At 65.8% G+C, this 18,614-nt stretch overlaps 2 protein-coding genes and 1 long non-coding RNA gene across 3 annotated transcripts; 1 reads left to right on the top strand and 2 right to left on the bottom strand.

Annotated features, from left to right (window-relative positions):
• The first annotated feature begins 1,585 nt into the window (after positions 1–1,585).
• Positions 1,586–3,442, top strand: LOC127461432 (uncharacterized). The gene is made up of 3 exons (XR_007900075.1): positions 1,586–1,839; positions 2,572–2,661; positions 3,244–3,442. It is a non-coding gene; the product is annotated as an uncharacterized LOC127461432 (long non-coding RNA).
• An 886-nt stretch (positions 3,443–4,328) lies between these two features.
• SHD (Src homology 2 domain containing transforming protein D) lies at positions 4,329–9,001 on the bottom strand. The gene is given in 7 exon segments (XM_051769330.1): positions 4,329–4,515; positions 5,396–5,515; positions 6,471–6,609; positions 7,770–7,982; positions 8,066–8,150; positions 8,797–8,952; positions 8,954–9,001. Coding segments are annotated over 7 exon segments (948 nt in total).
• Positions 9,002–10,357: 1,356 nt separating this feature from the next.
• YJU2 (YJU2 splicing factor homolog) lies at positions 10,358–18,606 on the bottom strand. The gene is made up of 8 exons (XM_051769327.1): positions 18,454–18,606; positions 18,200–18,300; positions 17,265–17,409; positions 16,102–16,236; positions 15,752–15,933; positions 14,641–14,758; positions 12,481–12,634; positions 10,358–11,347 (listed from the first exon to the last, which is right to left on the bottom strand). The coding sequence occupies exons 1-8, from the start codon at positions 18,475–18,477 to the stop codon at positions 11,262–11,264; spliced, it is 945 nt and encodes a 314-aa protein (XP_051625287.1). The 5' UTR covers positions 18,478–18,606; the 3' UTR covers positions 10,358–11,261.
• Between the last annotated feature and the right edge of the window lie 8 nt (positions 18,607–18,614).

The following is an 18,614-nucleotide window of genomic DNA, read 5'->3' as shown; positions in this document are numbered from 1 at the left end:
ACGATGGGGACAGTGTCACATGGGGGGGACACAGAGGGAACAGTGTCACACGGGGGGGACGGTGTCTCACGGGGGGACAGGGAGGTGGCAGGGAGGGCTGTGGGACACCCTCTGGAGCGAGGTGGCACCTCCCCAGGCCCCCAGCCCGTCCGGTGTGGATTCCACGTCCCCACACATGAGACGTGTCACCTGGAGACCCCACCTCTTGGGGGACACACCATTCCTGTCCAAATCCCTGTCCACAACCCCATTCCTGTCCAATTCCCCATCCCTGTTCCCATCCCTGTCTCCATCCCTCTCTCCATCCCTGTCCCCATCCCTGTCTCTGTCCCCATCCCTTTCCTCATCCCTGTCCCCACCCCTGTCCCCATCCCTGTCCCATCCCTGTCTCCATCCCCATCCCTGTCCCCATCCCTATTTCTGTCCCCATCCCTGTCCCCATCCCTATTTCTGTCCCCATCCCCATCCAAATCCCTGGAATCCCTGTCCCCATCCTCCCCTCCTCCCCCGGCCCCCTCCCTGTCCCCGTGTCCCCCCCCGGTGTCACCGCGCGGGGCGGAAGCCGCGGTGTCACCTCTGCCGGGGGGGACGAAGGGCCAGGAGGCTGCGGGGACACGGCGGCGCTTTGGGGACAAGGACAGCGCGGGGACAGGGGGACGCGGCCCCTCCGAGGGGGGGCTGGGGCGGGATGTGGGGGCTCGGGGTCCTCATCCCCCTCCTCGGCGGTGAGTGGGGGACACGGGGGACATGAGGGACACGGGGGACACGGTGGCTGGGCCGGGGGGGGACAGGCCACTCGCGGGGCACTGGGGCGGAGGGGCTGCTGGGGACATCTGTCCTGAGGGTTGGGGACATCTGTCCTAAGGGTTGGGGACACTGCGTGGGGACAGGTTGGGTGGACGGGGGGGGGGACAGGGCTGGGGGGGGACACAGGGAAGGGATGGACGGGGGGACACGGGGAGGGGACAGGGTGGGGTCAGACAGGATGAGGGGGGACAGGGAGGGGACAGAGATGGGGGGACAGGGAAGGGGCAGGGATGGGGGACAGGGAGGGGACAGAGGTGGGGGACAGGAAAGGGGATAGAAGTGGGGGGACAGGGAGGGAACAGAGATGGGGACAGGAAGGGACAGAGGCAGGGGATAGGAAAGGGGAAGACGTGGGGGGATAGAGAGAGGACAGAGGTGGGGGGACAGGAAGGGGACAGAGGTGGAGGACAGGAAGGGGACAGAGGTGGGGGGACAGGAAGGGGACAGGGTGTGTGGTGACAGGATGGGGCTCGTGGTCAGAGGCAGCGGTGACAGAGGACACGTGGGCAGCGAGCCTGGCACACCCCGTCCCCTGCACCCAGGGGGGACCCGGGGCGGGCCGGGGGGTGACAGCCCCCCGCGACCCCCGCGCTGTCCCCACAGCGGGCGCCCTGCGGGTGCTGCAGAGCCCGGGCGAGGCGCGGGTGACAGCGGGTGACACGGTGGCCCTGGGCTGCCGGGTGGAGGTGGCCGAGGGCCGGTACCAGCTGCGGATGGAGTGGGTGAGGGCCGGGGGGCTCGGGGCGCTCTGTGCCACCCGCCTGGGCACCCTCGGCCCCGCGCCCCCCGACCCCTGTGCCCCCCCCCTCCGCCTGGCCTGGCAGCCCCCCCGGGCCACCCTAAGCCTGCCCCGGGTGTGGGACAACGACAGCGGGCACTACCTGTGCCGGGTCACCCTGGAGATCCCCCGCTACGCCACGGCCACGGGCGCGGGCACCGTCATCACCGTCACCACCGTCACCAACGGCACCAATGGCACCGATGGCACCGATGGCACCGATGGCACCGGCACCAGGCACGACGGCACCGCCGGTACCGCCGGGACCCCCAAACCCTGTCACTGGGACACCCCGCTGGGCACGGGGACAGGGAGGGGGGCACGGGGAGGTGGCATCACCAAGGGGCTTGAGGGGATCCTTGTGGGGTTGGTGGGGTCACCGAGGGGTTGATGGGATCCCTGGGGGGGTTGATGGGGTCCCTGGGGGGGTGGCATAATTTTGGGGGTTGGGAGGGTCACCAAAGAGTTGATGGGGTCACCGAGGGGTTGATGGGGTGCCTGAAGGGGTTCATGGGGTCACTGGAAGGTGGCACCGCTGAGGGGGTTGATGGGGTCCCTGAAGGGGTTGAAGGGGTCCCTCAGGGGGTTGAAGGGGTCCCTGGGGGGGTTGAAGGGGTCCCTGGGGGGGTGGCATCCTTTTGGGGGTTGATGGGGTCACTGAGCAGTTGATGGGGTCACTGCTGGGGTTGATGGGGTCACCGAGCAGTTGATGGGGTCACTGCTGGGGTTGATGGGGTCACCGAGGGGTTGGTGAGGTCCCTGAAGGGGTTGATGGGGTCTCTGAGGTGTTCATGGGGTCCCTGTGAGGTGGCATCATTTTGGGGGTTGATGGGGTCACTGAGCAGTTGATGGGGTCCCTGAGGAGTTGAGGGGGTCACTGGGAGGTGGCATCATTGCAGGGGTTGTTGGGGCCACTGAAGAGCTGATGGGGTCACCGAGGGTGCCAGCAGTGGCGGGGGGTGACCCTGCTGGGTGTGTGTTCACAGGGGTGCTGGGGGGGGTACTGGGGGGCCTGGGGGGCACAGCCCTCCTGGGGACAGCCCTCCTCGGCTACTGCTGCTGTCACAGGAGCTCAGGTAACCCCGGCCCCAAATACCCCCTCCCCAAACTTCCTGGCCCCAAATACCCCCTCCCCAAACATCCCAGTCCCCAAATACCCCATCCCAAAATATCCCATCCCCAAATACCCCATTCCCAATTACCCTATCCCCAAATACCCCATCCTCAAACCTCCCAGTCCCCAAATACTCTGCCCCCAAATATCCCTGGCCCCAAATATCCCCGTCCCCAACTGCCTCCTCCCCAAATACCATCCCCAAATACCCCAACCCCAAATACCCTGTCCCCAAATACCTCACCCCCCTATAACCCATCCCCCAATACCCCTTCCCCAACACCCTGTCCCTAAATCCCAAACGCTGTCCCCAAATATCCCATTCCCAAATACTCCATCCCCAAAGCCCCCAACCCCAAATCCTCCCCCACCTTTGCCCCCTGGCCCCTGCCCCTCCTCCCCCCGTGCCCAAACACCCCCAAAAACCTCTTGCGCCCCCTCCCCCGCCCCCCCACCTCCCCCGGGGGTCCCCCGGTGCCACCCCCCGTGCCCCACCCTGGGTGGCAGGAGCGGCCACACCCCAAACCAGGCCCCGCCCCCCCAGGCACGCCCATCTACCAGAACGTGGTGCCCCCCCCGGCGCGGGACCCCAAAAAGCTGCCCCCGCCCCCCGGCGCGGTGCCGACGGACAACCCGTACCAGGGGGGGCCATGGTGGGCACGGGGCCCCCCCGCTGCCCCCCGGCCCTGAAAATGCCCCGACGTGCCCCCGGTGCCCGGTGGGGGGGAGGGCATCCCCTCTCCCGGCAGGAACCCCCCCCAAAATCGTGTTTTGCAGCATCTTGGACCCCTCTCCGTGTCCTCTGTGTCCCCCCCCCCGCGCCAGCCGGTGCCACCCCAGTGTCCCCAGCCCTGCCACCATGCGTGGTGGGCACTGGGACAGCCCCTGGAGCCCCCCAATTCCTGGGAATCCCCCCGGATTGTGCTGGGGGAGCAAGAAGCCAGGACCACCCTCGGCGGGGGGGTGGCAGTGCCACCAGCCCCCCCCACACCATGAGAGTGACCCCCCACGACTGGGGGTGACCCCTGGCAGTGCCACCCCGTTCTGTGCCCGTGGCCGTGTCTTGGGGGGCTCATCCCGACTGCCCCCTTCACCCTGGGGGGTCCTTGGGGGGGGGAGCACAGGGTCAGGAGCCCACGGGGTGGCATCGGGGGGGACACTGGTGGCAGTGCCAGGATGAGGACCCCACACACTGTGCCCAGGGTGGGACACCGCTGGCAGTGCCACCATCTCGCCCTCCCTCCCACGTTGTGCCCAGGCTGGGACACCGGTGGCAGTGCCAAGATCAGGAGCCCCCACACTGTGCCCAGGGGGGGACACGGGTGGCAGTGCCACCACCTTGCCCTCCCTCCCACCCTGTGACGAGGGTGGGACACTGGTGGCAGTGCCAAGATCGGGAGCCCAAGTGGTGGCATCAGGAGGGGACACTGGTGGCAGTGCCAAGATCAGGACCCTTCCCACACTCTGTGCCCAGGCTGGGGCACCGCTGGCAGTGCCACCCTCGGCAGTGCCACCCCCTCGCCCTCCCTGCCCCGAGGGCGAGCAGAGCATGCCCGTCCCTGTGCCACACACGCGGGGCTTTCCTGGGGTCCCGGGGCTTTATTGGGGTGCCGGGGCTGTGCCAGGGGGTCACGGGGGCTGCACGGCCACGGGGTAGAGCAGGGCCATGTGCCGTGCCCCCCGCACGGGCAGTGCCCGGGCCGTGTAGTGCCGCACGGCCGCGGGCACCGACGGGAAGGCGGCGCCGGCGCGGCCCAGGGTGAAGTGCTGCTCCCGCGTCCTCGTGAGCTTCACGTGCACGAAGCCGTGGCTGCTCCTGGGATACAGGGATACAGGGATACAGGGATACAGGGAATGAGGGAGGGATCCGGGATCCAGGGAATAAGGGAGGGGTGGGAATGGGGATGGGGACAACGGTGGGGATGGGGGGTACCAGGGCAAGGGATGGGAGTGGGGATGGGGAGTGGGATTGGGGCAGGGATAGGGGTGGGGATGGGGACTGAGATGGGGATCTGGATGGGGGACACCGGCCAGGGTAAGGGATGGGAATGGGAATGGGGACTGGGATTGGGGTAGGGATAGGGATGGGGATGGGGACTGGGATGGGGATGGGGACAAAGGTAGGGATGGGGTGGGGACAAAGGTTGGGATGGGGGGACACCGGCCAGGGCAAGGGATGGGGATGGGAAGGGGGATGGGGAGACACCAACCAGAGCAAGGGATAGGGATGGAGATTGGGACAGGGATGGGGACAAGGATGGGGATGTGGACAAGGATGGGGATGTGGACAGGGGTGGGGATGGGGACAGAGATGGGGACACCACCCAGAGCAGGGGCAGGGGGTGGCACCTCTGTGGGGCCCCCACCCCAGTCAAGGGGTCCTGTGCTTGTCCCGCCTGGCTCCGCGTGTGGAGCTGTGCCAGGACACGGGCACGGGGAGGGGCACGGGGGGATCACCCAGCTCCCGGCCCTGCCCCCTGCCCGGGCACCCCCCGGGGCTGTCCCCATGTCCCCCGGGGCTGTCCCCATGTCCCCCCAGGGCTGTCCTGTGCCCCCCCAGGCTGTCCCCATGTCCCCCCAGGCTGTCCCCATATCCCCCAGGGCTGTCCCGTGCCCCCCCAGGCTGTCCCCATGTCCCCCCAGGCTGTCCCCATGTCCCCCCAGGGCTATCCCCATGTCCCCCAGCCCCGGCTCACCGCAGGGACAGCGAGTAGTCGTCGGGGCTGGTCTCGCAGTCCCGCACCAGGAAGCTGCCCTCGCGGCACAGCGCCAGCAGCGTCTCGGCGCCCGCCCGCCCGATGGGGCCGTGGTACCACCTGCGCGGGGCTGGGTGTCACCACGGGGCACCACGGGGCACCACGGGGCACCAGGGGGCACCATGGGCACCCTCTGTGCCGTGGGGGATCGTTCCCACTGCTTGGATCTGTCACTAGTGGAGGGCAACCCCCCGGAGACCTGTCTGTGCCACGGGGCACCTCCCATGGCATGGAGCCAGCCGTGGCATTGCCGTTGGACACACAGCCACGGCAGGGGCACCCAGACATGGTATGAGCCACCCAGACATGGCATGGGCCACCCAGTCGTGGCATGGACCACCCAGACATGGCACTGGACACCCAGACATGGATTGGCCTCCCAATCATGGCATGGGCACCCAGCTGTGCCACTGGCCACCCAGCTGTGGCATGGGCCACCCAGACATGGCATGGACTACCCAGCTGTGCCATTGGCCACCCAACCATGGCATGGGCCACCCAGACATGGCACTGGACACCCAGACATGGCATTGGCCACCTGGTCGTGCCATTGGTCACCCAATCATGGTATTGGGCACCCAGCCACACCATGGGGCACCTCCCACGTCATGGAGCCAACCATGCCATGGGACACCCTCCACCCAAACCCCATCAAAGGGACCCCCCATGCCATGAGGACCCATTCCTGTCACGGGGCACCCTCCATCCCATGGGGACCCCCCCATACCATGGGGCACCCACCCTCCATGCCATGGGACACCCTCCACCCCATAACCACCCATCCATGGGACACCCTCCACCCCATAACCACTCACCCATGGGACACCCTCCACCCCATAACCACCCACCCACCCATGGGACACCCTCCACCCCATAACCAACCACCCATGGGACACCCTCCTCCCCATAACCACCCACCCTTGGGGTCCCTCTGCCCCCCAGAGCTGCCTGCACCCCATACAGTGCCACCAGGGCGCCGATGCCACCCCCTGGGCAGGGCCCCCCCCAGACTCACGCCTGCTTCTCCAGGGGCAGCGAGGTGTCCACGTGCCGGGGGCTGGGGGGGCAGCCCGGCCTGGGGCCCGGGGGGGCCCGGGGGGGCCGTGCCAGCTGCCGGGACAGGCTGGGCGAGCGCTCGGGGCTCTCGAACTGCACTGCAGGGCAAAGGGGGGGTCACCCCACCCCTGCCTGCTGCTGGGGGGGCACCTCTGGGTGCCACACCACCGAGGGATGGCCCAGGGGTGTCCCCACCGGGGCTCTGCCCCTCCCTGGGGTCCCGTTGCCACCCGTGGGCACCGGGACCGGGAGCGGTCTGGGGGTCACGGGGTGTTGGTGACACCCCTGGGCACTGGGGGATGTGGGGCTGGGGGACCATGGGGTGCTGCTGGAGGGTGTTAGGGGGGCAGGAGAGGCACCCATGGGAAGAGGGGAACCCTGGGGTGGTCCCCGTGGGCACTGGAAGATGCTGGGGGGGCAGGAGAGGTACCCATGGGAGCAGGGGGACCCTGGGGTGGCACCCATGGCACCTCTGGGATGAAGGGTTGGGGGATTCTGGGGTGGTCCCTGTGGGCACTGGAGGATGCTGGAGGACAGGGATGGTACCCACAGGAGCTGGGGGACCCTGGGGTGGTACCCAGGGGGGCTGGAGGATGGGGGGGGGGCAAGAGAGGCACCCATGGGAGCTGTGGGGCTGCAGTCATACCTGTGGGCACTGGGGGATGTGGGGCTGGGGGACCTTGGGGTGGTACCCACGGGAGCTGGGGGGATATTGAGAGCCAGGGGTGGCACCCACAGGAGATGTAGAACCCCAGGGTGGTACCCAGGGGGGCTGTGGGATCCCAGGGTGGTACCCATGGGAGCTGGGGGGATATTGAGAGCCAGGGGTGGCACCTATGGGAGCTGTGGGATCCCAGGGTGGCACCCATGGGAGCTGTGGGACCCCAGGGTGTCACCCAGCCCTTCAAGGTGTCCCCCAGCCCCCCGAGGTGTCACCCAGCCCCCTAAGGTGTCCCCCAGCCCCCCGGGGTATCACCCAGCCCCCCAAGGTGTCACCCAGCCCCTCGAGGTGTCACCCAGCCCTTCAAGGTGTCACCCAGCCCCCAAGGTGTCACCCAGCCCCCCGAGGTGTCACCCAGCCCCCCAAGGTGTCACCCAGCCCCTCGAGGTGTCACCCAGCCCCTCGAGGTGTCACCTAGCCCCCCAAGGTGTCACTCAGCCCCCCGAGGTGTCACCCAGCCCCCCGAGGTGTCACCCAGTCCCCAAGGTGTCACCCAGCCCCCCGAGGTGTCCCCCAGCCCCCCCGGGCCGCCGTCACCTGCGAACGCCCGGGAGATGTGATCCTTCTTCCACTCCCAGGGCTGGTCGTACTCGTCCGCCGGGCGCTCGTCGTCGCGGGGCAAGCGGCTCTCCCGGGCCGGGGGCCCCCTCGGACCCTCCCCGGCCTCCTCCCACTCCTCGGAGGGGGTGTCGTAGAGTTGCGGTCCCCGCCGGGGTCTCCCCCGCCGACCCTCGCCCTGCCGCGGGCACCCTGGGGACGGCGGGACGGGGCGGTGGGAGGCACCCCGGGACCCCCCCGGGGGGATTGCGGGGGGTGCCGGGGGTGTCACCCACCTGCGGGCTCGTCCTCGCAGCCGCCCTCGGGCGCGGGGTCCTGCTCGCCCTCGAAGGGCTCCGAGTACTCACTCTCACCAGGGCCCTGGGGGGGGGTAGCCCGGTGGGTGCCCCCGGTGGGCGCCCCGGCTGGGATGGGACCCCCCTGGACCCCCCCGGCAGGTTCCCGTGCCCTGGGTGCCCTCCCGGGACCCCGTGGGCCCCCCTAACCCAGCGCTGGGTGCCCGCAGCCCCTTCCCCGCTCCCTCCCACCTGCTCCCTTTGTCCCCCGACCCCTCTCCCCTTCCCCCTCTCCCAGGGGCTCCGCCAGCCCCCCCCGGCTCCCCCAGTTCGCTCTCCCAGTGCCCCCAAATCCTCTCTGGGTGCCCCATTGCCCCCCCACCCCCTTCCCCCCGACCCCGTGGCTCCCCCCGCCTCTCCATCCCCGCTCCTTCTCCCTCGCTCCTTCTCCCCGGCCCCCCTTCCCCACCTCGCCCCCATCCCCTCCGTGCCCCCCGGTGCCCCCCGTCCCCTCTCCCCAGCCCCCCGCTCCCTCCCTGTGCCCCAATCCCACCTCTCCTGTCCCCCCCCCGGTTCCCCCGCTCCTGCTCCCTGTGCTCCCGGTGCTCCCGGTGCCCCCCCTTTCCACTCCCCAGCCCCCCCCCCCGCTGTCCCACTGCCCCCCGATCCTTTCACCTCCCTCCCCGCTGCCCCCGCTTCCCCCGCTTCCCCCGGTGCCCCCCCGGTCCTACCTGCTCCATCCTGCGGGGGCCGCCCCCCGGCCCCGCGCCCCCCACCCGCACCAGGCGGTGCCGGGGGGAGGCTGCGGGGCCGCGGAGGGCGGGGGGGGCTCCGGGGGGACCCCCGGTACCGGGACCGCTGTAGTCGGGCTGTGGCGGGCGGGGGGGGGGAGCGCCGGGCCCCCCGGCCCAGGTACTCCCGGAGCCACTTGGCCATGGTGGGGGGGGGAGCGGCAGCGGGACCCCCCCCCCCGGCACCGCCCCGGGACCCCCCCCGGCACCCACCGGGACCCCCCCACCGCCGCCGCCGCCGCCGCCGCCGCCGGAGCCGCTTTGTGTCGCCGCCGCGCTGCGCGGACCGGAGCCCCCCGGCCCCCCCGAGCCCACCCCCGGCCCCCCCCGAGCCCACCCCCAGCCCCCGCCTCGCCGGGGGCACCGGCACGGGGAGGGGGGGGGCGAGAGACCACCGGGGGGGGCACGGGGGGACCCCGGGAGGGGACGGGTGATCCTCACCCCCCCCCCGGAGTGATGGGGGGCAGCGGGACCCCCGAGTGGCACCGGGACCCCCAGGTAGCTCCGGGACCCCCGAGTAGCACTGGGACCCCAGGTGGCATCGGGAAAGCCCCCCCGTGTGACAGTGGGAGAAGGGGGGGGTCACCGGGACCCCGCGGAGCAGCCCCGGGAGGGGACGGGTGACCCGCCCCCCAAGTGATGGGGGGCAGCGGGACCCCCGAGTGACGGCGCGACCCCCGAGTGACATCGAGACCCCCGAGTGGCACCGGGAAAGACCCCCCTCGCCGTGTGACAGTGGGAGAAGTGGGGGGGTCACCGGGACCCCCGCATAGGGACCCCCCCACCGGCCCCTCCGGGCTCCCGGGGCTGCCCCATGGGGGGCGGGAGGCACCGAGCCCGGGGGTTTGGGGGGCACAGGGAGCCCCCCCAATGTCAGGGCTACCCCCTGCCCTCCTGGGGAGCTCATTGGGGGGGCACGGGGGCTCTGCCTCCTCCTCTGCCCCGGGGTTTGGGGTGGGGGGCTCAGACACCACACTGGGGGGGGGTCGGAGTTTTGGGGTCCCCCCCTGGCCATGCCCCTTGTATTGTCCCCAGAACAAAGGTCCCTCTCGGGGGGTCCCTCCCCGGGGGTCCCACGCGGTGCCAGGGGGTGCTGGGAGGGGTGGGGGGGGAGCAGGACATGTTTGGGAGGGGGGGACACAGCCAGGGACCCCCAAGTCCTGACCCCCCCAAAGCTCAGGGCCGAGCCCAAGGCTCATTAATGTTTGAAGAGGCCAATTACAGAGAATGTGCATAGAATGCTAATTGGGATTGGAGGGGGGGGGCTGCCTTTCTCCCTGGCTCTCCCTTACGCCCCACAGCCCCCCAGGCTCCACCAGAGCCCTCTGAGAGCGGGTTAATTAGTGCTCAGCAATTAGCAAAGAGGGTGCCTTGATGAGGGGAGCCCCTGGTTGGGTGGGTGGGGGGTCCCCAGGGGCAGGACCCGCCCCGGTGCCCACGTACAAATCACCCTCTGGAAGATCAGGAAGCAACTGGCTCTGACAAATCCAATTTATTCCGGAGTTGTGGCTGCTGGAGCCGGGGAAGGGCGGGGAGGGGTTTGTCACCGAGCTCCTGGGGACATCTGGGGGGGTCAGGGAGGGGAGGGGGCTGCTGGCAGGACACCCCCACCCCCACAGTGTGGGGTTGGATGAGCCCCCCGGGGCTGGGGGGCAGGACCCAGTCACAAAGGTGGGATCTGAGCCCCCCAGGAGATGGAAAAGGGTTCCAGGGTCACTTGGAGCAGGGACAACACAGCTTCAGGACACTGGATTTGGGCTCCAGGGACAGAAAGGGGGGGGGTGGGTCACTTGGAGCAGGGACATCACAGTTCCAGGATTCTGGATTTGGGTTCCAGGACACTGGATTAGGGCTCCAGGGTCACTTGGAGCAGGGACAAAGCTCCAGGACTCTGGATTTGGGATTCAGGGTCAGTTGGAGCAGGGACACCACAGCTCCAGGACTCTGGATTTGGGCTCCAGGGACAAAAAAGGGGTGGTGGGCCCTTCTGAGGTGGCAGAGGGGTGAGTGCCCACCTTGCCTCCACATCCCAGTGGGAAGGGCGGCTCTGAGGTCCCTTCACTGCTGTGGGAGGGTCGGTGAGCCCCCAAAACAGGGCCTGGGCACCCCCAGGATGGAGACAGCAGAGTCCTGTGCTTCCCACCACATCCTGGGAGCAGGGCTGGGACACACACCGGGCTGGCTGGATGCTGGGATTGGGCACAGAGGCTTCCCACAGGATTCCTGCTCCAGGGAATCCCCCTTCCCACAGGAGCAGCTCCTCCGTGAGTCAGCAGCGGGTCAGGATTTGGGAACAGCAGCTGGCCTGGAATTCCCTGGGCCCAGGCTGTGCTTCCAGCTCCACCTGGGGCTCCAGGGGCAGCTGCTGCCATCCAGGAACATCCCCATCCTGCCCAGGTGGCTCCTCAGTCCTCGCTGTCCTCGCTGTCTGAGTAGGCCCCCAACAAGCTGAGGGAGGACGTGGAGGTGCTGGTCGGGGTGGGAATCGAGCCTGGAAGAGCAGGGAGAGAGGGAAGACCATCAGGGACAGCCCCCTGGAGCCTGGGAGAGGGCAGAGACCAGCAGGGACAGCCCCCCCATGGCAAATCCCACCAGCCTGCTTGGCCTCATCCCAGAGGCTCCATCCAGGGACTGACCCCAGGCCTGATCCTGATGGGAATGACAGGGATAAATCAGGTGGACACGGAGCCCCCACACCCCTCAGCGTTGGCCCAAGGTCTGTGAACCCCCTTCTCTCTCCACAGCCCCCCACCAAAGGAGATTCCAGCCACTGGAAAAGGGGTATCAGGGCCAGCTCTTGGATCCCACCACTTCAGCTGAGATCCCAAATCCTTGAGGGGCAGGAGCTGCTCCAGCAGGATTTGGCTGCACAGCCCCTGCCAGCAGCCAGGAGCAGGTGGCTGGGAAAATGTGGGAATAAATGGGACAACTCCAAGACCTGTCCTTCCCCAGGGATCCTCCAGAGAGCTGATCCCCCCTCAGGGATCCCCCCAAGAGCTGATCCCCCCTCAGGGATCCCACAGAGCTGATCTCCCGTCAGAGATCCCCCAAATCTCCCCTCAAGGATTCTCCCAAGAGCTGATCCCCCCTCAGGGATCCCCCAAATCTCCCCTCAGGAATCCCACAGAGAGCTGATCTCCCTCAGGAATCCCTCAGAACGCTGATCCCCCCTCAGGGATCCCCCACAGGGACTCCCGAAGCCAAAGGCTCAGGATCACCCAGCCCAGCTCCAATGAATCCACCCCATCCCTCCCCAAATCCAGGGATCCTCTGGCTCTCTGGGTGCTGGGAAGCCTCTCAGCCTGTTTTCTGCCCCCAAAAGCTTCCCAACTCCCCCGGTTTCCCAGGATTTATCAGCAGGCCCCCAAACCAAAGCAACCCTCCTGCTTTCCCAGCCCTATCCCGCTGTTGTGACGCTCCCAGGGTCCCACCTGTGCCCCAACAATCAGCCCCCAAGGCCGTGGCTCGGCGCCAGGAGCCTGGAAGGAGCCGGGAAAACCCTTGGAAGCACGGACAGCCCCCAGTTCTCCCACCAACAGCTTCACTCCAGGCTCTGAAAACGGAGTCAAACCCCCCTTGGGAGCTGCCAGAGCCCCCCCTGAGGGCCCAGCCCGGGGCAGGTACCGGTGCCTTGGCTCTTCATCCCGTTTTCCAGGGCTGGATCCACCTTCTGCTTCCTCAGGGCCACCAGCCCAGCCAGCTGGGCCTTGCTGTTGAGTTTGCCCACACTCCTCTCCCAGCTCTCCGTCCTCAGCTTCTTGCTCTGGGGCTGAGGGTCCTGCAGGGAGACAGGAGAGGGGGTCAGGGGGCTCCAGCCTCGGAGGGGAGGGGGAGGAAAGGGGAAAAACAGCAGCAGGAAAAGTGGGAGATGCAAAGGAGAGGCCAAGGGGGGGGATTCTCCCCCTGCAGCACCCGGGACAGGCTGGATAAACAGAGCTCTGGAGCCAAAACAGCCCTTGGAGATCAATGTCCTGCTGTCTGGGATTGAAGCCCAGCCTTGGGATGGCCCTGGGATGCTGAGGAGACAGATAAAGAATTCCAGATAAAAGAATTCCAGACTGGTTTGGGTTTGAAGGACCTTAAAGATCATCCCACTCCACCCCCTGCCATGGGCTGGGACACCTTCCACTATCCCAGGGTGCTCCAGCCTGGCCTTGGACACTTCCAGGAATCCAGGGGCAGCCACAGCTTCTCTGGGAATTCCATCCCAGTCTCTCACAGCCAGGAATTCCTTCCCAATATCCCACCTAAATTTCCCCTCTTTCACTTTGAAGCCATTCCCTGTGTCCTGTCCCTCCAGCCCTTGTTCCAAATCCCTCTCCAGCTCTCCTGGAGCCCCTTTAGGCCCTGGAAGGGGCTCTCAGGTCTCCCTGGAGCCTTCCCTTCTCCAGCCTGCCCTTGGACACTCCCAGGGCTGGGGCAGCCAGCTTCCCTGGGAAATCCACTCCCACAGCTTCCCTGGGAAATCCATCCCACCCCCTCCTCACCCTCCCAGCCAGGAATTCCTTCCCAAAATCCCACCTACTCCTGCCCTCTTTTAGTCTAAACCCACCCCCCCGTGCCCTATCCCTCTCTGCCCGTGCCAAAGTCTCTCTCCCCCTTTTCCATCAGCTCCCTGGAAGGGCAGGAGCAGCCTCAGGGGCTGCCCCAGCCCTGCCCTGCTGCCTGCAGGTGGTCCAGGCACTGAATCCAACGAATCCACCCCCCCTCTCCGGGCTCTGGGATTAGTGCTGGGCCAGGGAACACGGCTGGGATTAACCCCAAACCCGGTTTAAAGCCGCAGCAGCTTTGATTGCTGCGGGCAGACACGGGTCCCTGCAGACAGGGAGCAGCAGGGCAGGGGCCTGGCTCTGGGATAATCCCTCCCTCACAACCAGGCCACTCAAAGCTCTTTTGTTCGGCCTCTTTTGCCAAAAACACATCCCAGGGAGGGGCTGTCGCTTCCCCCGAGGGCTGAAATCCCGCCTGGAGCAGCCCCAGGGCACGGCCTGAGCCGGGAGGGGAGGGAAGGGAGGGTGGGGGGCAGCTCTCCCTGCCTGCCTTTGTCAGCAGCCACGGCCTAAAATCACCCCCTGGATCCCCGGGCTCCTTCCAGCCCAGTGCACAGGGACACAGCTTTGGGAGCTGCTCATCCGTGACGGGCTCCAGGGGCACTGGATTGGGGCTGGATTGGGGCTCCAGGGGCACTGGATTGGGGCTGGATTTGGGCTCCAGGACACAGGACTGGGGCTGCATTTGGAATCCAGGACACAGGACTGGATTTGGGTTCTAGGACACAGGACGGGCTGGATTTGAGTTCCAGGGCACAGGACTGGGGCTGGATTTGGGTTCCAGGGCACAGGACTGGGGCTGGATTTGGGTTCCAGGACACAGGACTGGATTGGGGTTCCAGGACACAGGACTGGATTGGGGTTCCAGGACACAGGACTGGGGCTGGATTTGGGCTCCAGGACACAGGACGGGTTGGATTTGGGCTCTAGGATGGGGGATCTGGGCTGGATCTGGGCTGGATTTGGGCTCCAGGATGGGGGATCTGGCCTGGATATGGGCTGGATTTGGGTTCCAGGACGGGGGATCTGGGCTGGATTTGGGTTCCAGGATGGAGGATCTGGGCTGGATTTGGGTTCCAGGATGGTGGATCTGGGCTGGATTTGGGTTCCAGGACAGTGGATCCCAGCTGGATCTGGGCTCCAGGACGGAGGATCCCGGCTGGATCTGGGCTCCAGGGCCCTGGCTAAGCTGGGGGAGCAGCTGGGCTGTGAGCAGGCCCCTGTCCCCCCTCACCTCCTGCAGGATGTCCGTGGGGTTGGTGCCGGCGGGTTTCGGGCGCGGCTTCGCCGCCTCCTCGTCGGAGTCGGAATCCACGAGGAGCCGCCGGTTCTGGGCCTGCTCCAGCATGGACCTGGGGGAGAGGGGCCACTCTGAGGGCTGGGGCTGTTCCACTGCCACCTCCTCCAGCCTCCAGCAGCGCCGTGGGATGCACCTTCCGGGGGGGTTTTTAGGGAATGCTGCAAGGTTCTGAGCACCGGGAGCGGGAACTCCCTCCAGGTGAGGACACTTCCCAGGGGGAGCTGGGCCACTCCAGCGGCCCAGATCTCATAAAATCATGGAATGGTTTGGGTTGGAAGGACCTTAAAGATCCACTTCCACCCCCTGCCATGGGCAGGGACACCTCCCACCAGCCCAGGGTGCTCCAAGCTGGCCTGGGACACTCCCAGGGATGGAGCATCCTCTGGAAAATCTGTTCCAGGGCCTCCCTGCCCTCAGAGGGAAGAATTCCTTCCCAATATCCCATCTATCCCTGCCCTCTGGCAGTGGGAAGTCATTCCCTGTGTCCTGTCCTTCCATCCCTTGTCCTAAGTCCCTCTCCAGCTCTCCTGGAGCCCCTTCAGGCCCTGGAAGAGGCTCCAAGGTCTCCCTGGATCCTTCCCTTCTCCAGCCTCACCTTGGACACTTCCAGGGATGGGGCAGCCACAGCTCCTCTGGAAATTCCATCCCAGTCCCTCTCCATTCTCACGGGGAGGAATTCCTGCCCAATATCCCACCTAAATTTCCCCTCTTTCACTTTGAAGCCATTCCCTGTGTCCTGTCCCTCCATCCCTTGTCCCAAGTCCCTCTCCAGCTCTCCTGGAGCCCCTTTAGGCCCTGCAAGGGGCTCTCAGGTCTCCCTGGAACTTCCTCTTCTCCAGGTGAACCCCCCCAGCTCTCCCAGCCCGGCTCCAGCCTTGGAATCACCTCCACATCCCTCCTCCCATTTCCCTGCTGGGTGGAGCAGTGACACCAAACCCTCTCCCACTCTGCCACAACAAAGCTGCCCCCAGACCCTTCCCCATCCCACCCCCACCCAGCTCCTGGGCCTGGCTGATCCCACTCCAAGCATTCCCAGCCCACTCACTTCATCTCCTGCTCATCCTCCTCCTGCTCCCTCCTCCTCTGCTCCTCCTCGTACTCCTTGTACTGCTTCAGCATGGCCTCGAAGTCCACGTTGGCCTGGCGCTGGTTGAGCTCCTTCAGCTCCTGCAGGTTCTCCAGAACCTCCATCTCCAGCTTGGAGTCCTTGGTTCTGTTCTCCAGGACCTGGGGGAGAGGAGATGAGTCGGGACGTGCCAGCAGTGACCCCCCCAAGCAGCTCCAGGGAGCACAAGAGGATCCCCCTCATCCCGATTTTTGGGTAGGACGAGGTCGCCCGTGGGGCTGGGGGAAGTCAGGCAGGGCAGGGGGGAGGTTTTCCTTCAGCTCTTGTACCTTCATGGGGTTGTTGAGCTCTTCCTCCTCCCTCTCCTTCTGCAGCCTCTTCTCCTCCTCCTCCAGCAGCTTCTCTGCCTGGAAGTTGCGGGTGGCTCCGTGTTCCATGGTGTAATCCGTGTTCTCGGGGTCTGTCTGAGGGGGGAACAACGGGAAAAATCACTGCACTGAGCCCCAGCCACCTCCAGAGCCACCCATTCCCCAGGTTCCAGGAGGGAAACTGGCTGCAAACAGCCCATCCTTGGCTGGGTGGGACACTCCAGAGCTTCCAACTGCCCCGAGACAGGGGGGCAGGAATGGCATGGAACCATGGAATGGTCCCACAGGGATCATCAGCCCAACTCCAGGCCCTGCCCGGGACACCCAAAAAATCCCCCCCTGTCCCTCAGAGCGTTGTCCAAGAGTTCTGGACAAAAAAATGATGTTCCCCATCATTTTCCTTCGTTCTTCTCCACTCCCTGCCCCTCAAAGCTGGGGGAGATGGAGGGGAATTTCCATGGAAAAATGGGGGACACGGAGCAGAGGAGGATTTCAGAGCAGCTGGAATTTATCAGGGATCCTACAGGGTAAAACACAATTTCTGGATTTACAAAAGCAAGTGGGAGGGGAATGGATAAGACAGAGCTGGAGACTGGATTTATTCAGAGAATCCTGGAATATCCTGAGTGGGAAGAGTCCCACAAGGATCATCCAGTCCAATCCCTGGCCCTGCCCAGGACACCCCAACAATCCCCCCCTGTCCCTCAGAGCATTGTCCAAGAGTTCTGGACATGTTCCCCAGGGTTTTCCTTCGTTCTTCTCCACCCCCTGCCCCTCTTTATTTAAGGAGTTGGGGCTTAATTTGTCCCCTATGAACACAGAAACATCCACAGCAACAATGCAGCAGGATTTCTGTAGAATCCTGGAATATCCTGAGTGGGAAGGGACCCCCAAGGATCATCAGGACACCCCAACAATCCCTCATAGGATCATCCAAACCCTCCTGGAGCTCTGGCAGCCTTGGGGCTGTGCCCACTGCCCTGGGGAGCCTGGGCAGTGCCCACCCACCCTCCGGGGGAAAAATTCCCTGATATCCCACCAACCCCTGCCCTGGCACAGCTCCAGCTGCTCCCTCAGGTGCTCCCCAGAGGGTGGGAGCCCAGAGGACCCCTCGGGGGTGTCACCTTGAAGGTGATCTCAGCCAGGCAGCGGGTGCACTTGATGTAGAAGCGGAAGATGGGCAGCCCCAGGTACACCTCGTTCTGCACCGTCTCCTTCCGGGCGTTGAACTTCTTCCCCTTGTAGATGTACTCCCCACAGGTCTTGCACCTGGTAAAAAGGACAGGGAAAAGTTCATCCCACAGCAAAAAAAACAAAAAAAAATTGGGATTAAACAGGTCAAACCCACGGGATTTCTGGTGGGACGGTTGTTTTCGCCCATGGAGGTTTAGGGGCTCCTCATAAAACAGCCCCAAAATCACAGATTCAAGGAATGGTTTGGGTTGGAAGGACCTTAAAGCCCATCCAGTGCCACCCCCTGCCACGGGCTGGGACACCTTTCACTGTCCAACCTGGCCTTGGGGACTTCCAGGGATGGGGCAGCCACAGCTTCTCTGGGAATTCTATCCCAAGCTCTCCTCACCCTCACAGGGAGGAATTCCTTCCCAATATCCCACCTAAACTTCCCCTCTTTCACTTTGAAGCCATTCCCTGTGTCCTGTCCCTCCAACCCTTGTCCCAAATCCCTCTCCAGCTCTCCTGGAGCCCCTTCAGGCCCTGGAAGGGGCTCCAAGGTCTCTCTGGAGCCTTCCCTTGTCCAGGTGAACCCTCCCAGGGGTGGGGCAGGCACAGCTTCTCTGGGTAACCTAGTTTTTAAACTAAAAGAAGGCAGGGACAGATGGGATATTGGGAAGGAATTCCTCCCGGTGAGGGTGGTGAGGTGCTGGAATTCATTTCCCAGAGAAGCTGTGGCTGCCCCATCCCTGGAAGTGTCCCAGGCCAGGTTGGAGCACCCTGGGATAGCAGGAGGTGTCCCAGCCCGTGGCACAGCTGGACGTGCTTCAAGGTGCCTCCCAACTCCGGCCATTCCAAGCCCCCCCGCGGTGCCCTCCCCTCTCACCTCATGTTGAAGGGGGCCATCAGCCTCACCACGTACTGACGGTCCTTGGGGAGTTTGAGCTTCGGGATCTTCGCTGGGTCGAAGTCCGGGGGGTAATATTTCTGTGAGGGGAGAGAGCGCAGGGGGGTGGTGGTGGTGAAGGGCCCTCAGTCCTCTCCCGCTCCCCAGAACCCCCCCGAGCAGCGCCCTTGGCCGGCTCGGGCCCCTCCACAGGCGCGGCCCGGGCCCCCTGGAGAGAGATCTCCCCAACTCACGTTCAACACTTTCCGTTCCGACATCGCTGCTGTCGCTGCTGTCGCTGCTGTCGCTGCTGTCGCTGCTGTCGCTGCTGTCGCTGCTGTCGCTGCTGTCGCTCCCGACCTCCGGTGCTGCCCCCGCGCCGCTCGCCACTTCCGGGTTTAGCCCCGCCCTCACC

This window comes from Manacus candei, unplaced genomic scaffold (assembly GCF_025592945.1).
Source record: "Manacus candei isolate 608988 ecotype Guabito, Panama unplaced genomic scaffold, ASM2559294v1 h1tg000106l, whole genome shotgun sequence".
Classification (NCBI taxonomy): domain Eukaryota; kingdom Metazoa; phylum Chordata; class Aves; order Passeriformes; family Pipridae; genus Manacus; species Manacus candei.
This window is presented reverse-complemented; position numbering and strand designations above follow the sequence as displayed.